Source organism: Charadrius vociferus, unplaced genomic scaffold (genome assembly GCF_000708025.1).
Source record: "Charadrius vociferus isolate BGI_N301 unplaced genomic scaffold, ASM70802v2 scaffold971, whole genome shotgun sequence".
In the NCBI taxonomy this organism is placed as follows: domain Eukaryota; kingdom Metazoa; phylum Chordata; class Aves; order Charadriiformes; family Charadriidae; genus Charadrius; species Charadrius vociferus.
Window position 1 is genome coordinate 389,983 of NW_009646664.1, and position 793 is coordinate 390,775.

The window sequence follows — 793 nt, forward strand, 5'->3', positions numbered from 1 at the left end:
CAGCCCGTCAGCAAGGAGGGGGTCTTCCCCAACGCAGCCCCCCCGGGGCTCGGCTCTCCTGGCGCCTGTGAACGGTGGAGGGCCAGGCCAGCGGCACAGAGCCCAGCGGTGGGTCCCTGCCCCATCGAGGGGCACGCTTGCCCCCTGCCGCGTCCCAGGCACCGTCTCTCGGAGCAGGCTGTGGGGCAGAGCCCCGAGGGCTGGAAATGGCACCTGAGGTTCTCAGCCAAGGACTGCCCTGCGCAGCCCCAGCCCGTGTCGCTGCCCCTCGGCAGGGTCTCGGAGCCCCCGGGAGAGCTTCTCTTGTACGTCCGTGTTCCCAGGAGGGACAGGGCAGGAATCCTCTCGTGCCCGAGCAGCAAAACACACCAAGGGCTGCGCTGCCATCGTGGTGAGTGCCGTGTAAGGCTTTGAGCCCTCCTGTGCTGCCGGGCAGGGCTGAAGCGTGTGCCGTGGCTACCCCTAGTCCTGCTCCGTTGGCGCTGGTGGTGCCTTCTGCCGTGCTGGACCAGCTCCCAGCCCCCAACGGGTTTTGGCCCCCGATAGCAATGCAGAAGGAACGCTGGTGGCGGCTGGAGCCTCCTGTCGTGGTCCCCGTGCGTCCCTCCCCGCAGGGCTGCGGCGCTGCTGCTTTCCTCTGTTTCCCCAACCCTTGGTGCTCCCAGCCGAGCGCGGGGATGGACACGCGGCCGCGGGTGGCGGCTGGGGCCGGGGGTGTCACTGCAGGGTGACAAGCTCTGGGGCAGGAGAGCCTTGAACTGTGAACGGGTGTTTTCGGCAAAGTGCCCGCCGG

The 793-nt window shown here is 69.0% G+C and overlaps 1 protein-coding gene across 1 annotated transcript in view; it reads left to right on the plus strand.

The window, feature by feature from the left end:
* FASTK (Fas-activated serine/threonine kinase) overlaps positions 1-596 on the plus strand; it is a gene marked incomplete at its 3' end in the record, with an annotated part of 11,280 nt that extends 10,684 nt beyond the window's left edge. Inside the window, exons 7-8 of the mRNA XM_009889190.1 lie at positions 159-305; positions 437-596. Coding sequence (XP_009887492.1) covers positions 159-305; positions 437-596 — 307 coding nt within the window. The remainder of the gene's footprint in view (positions 1-158; positions 306-436) is intronic.
* Positions 597-793: the final 197 nt, after the last annotated feature.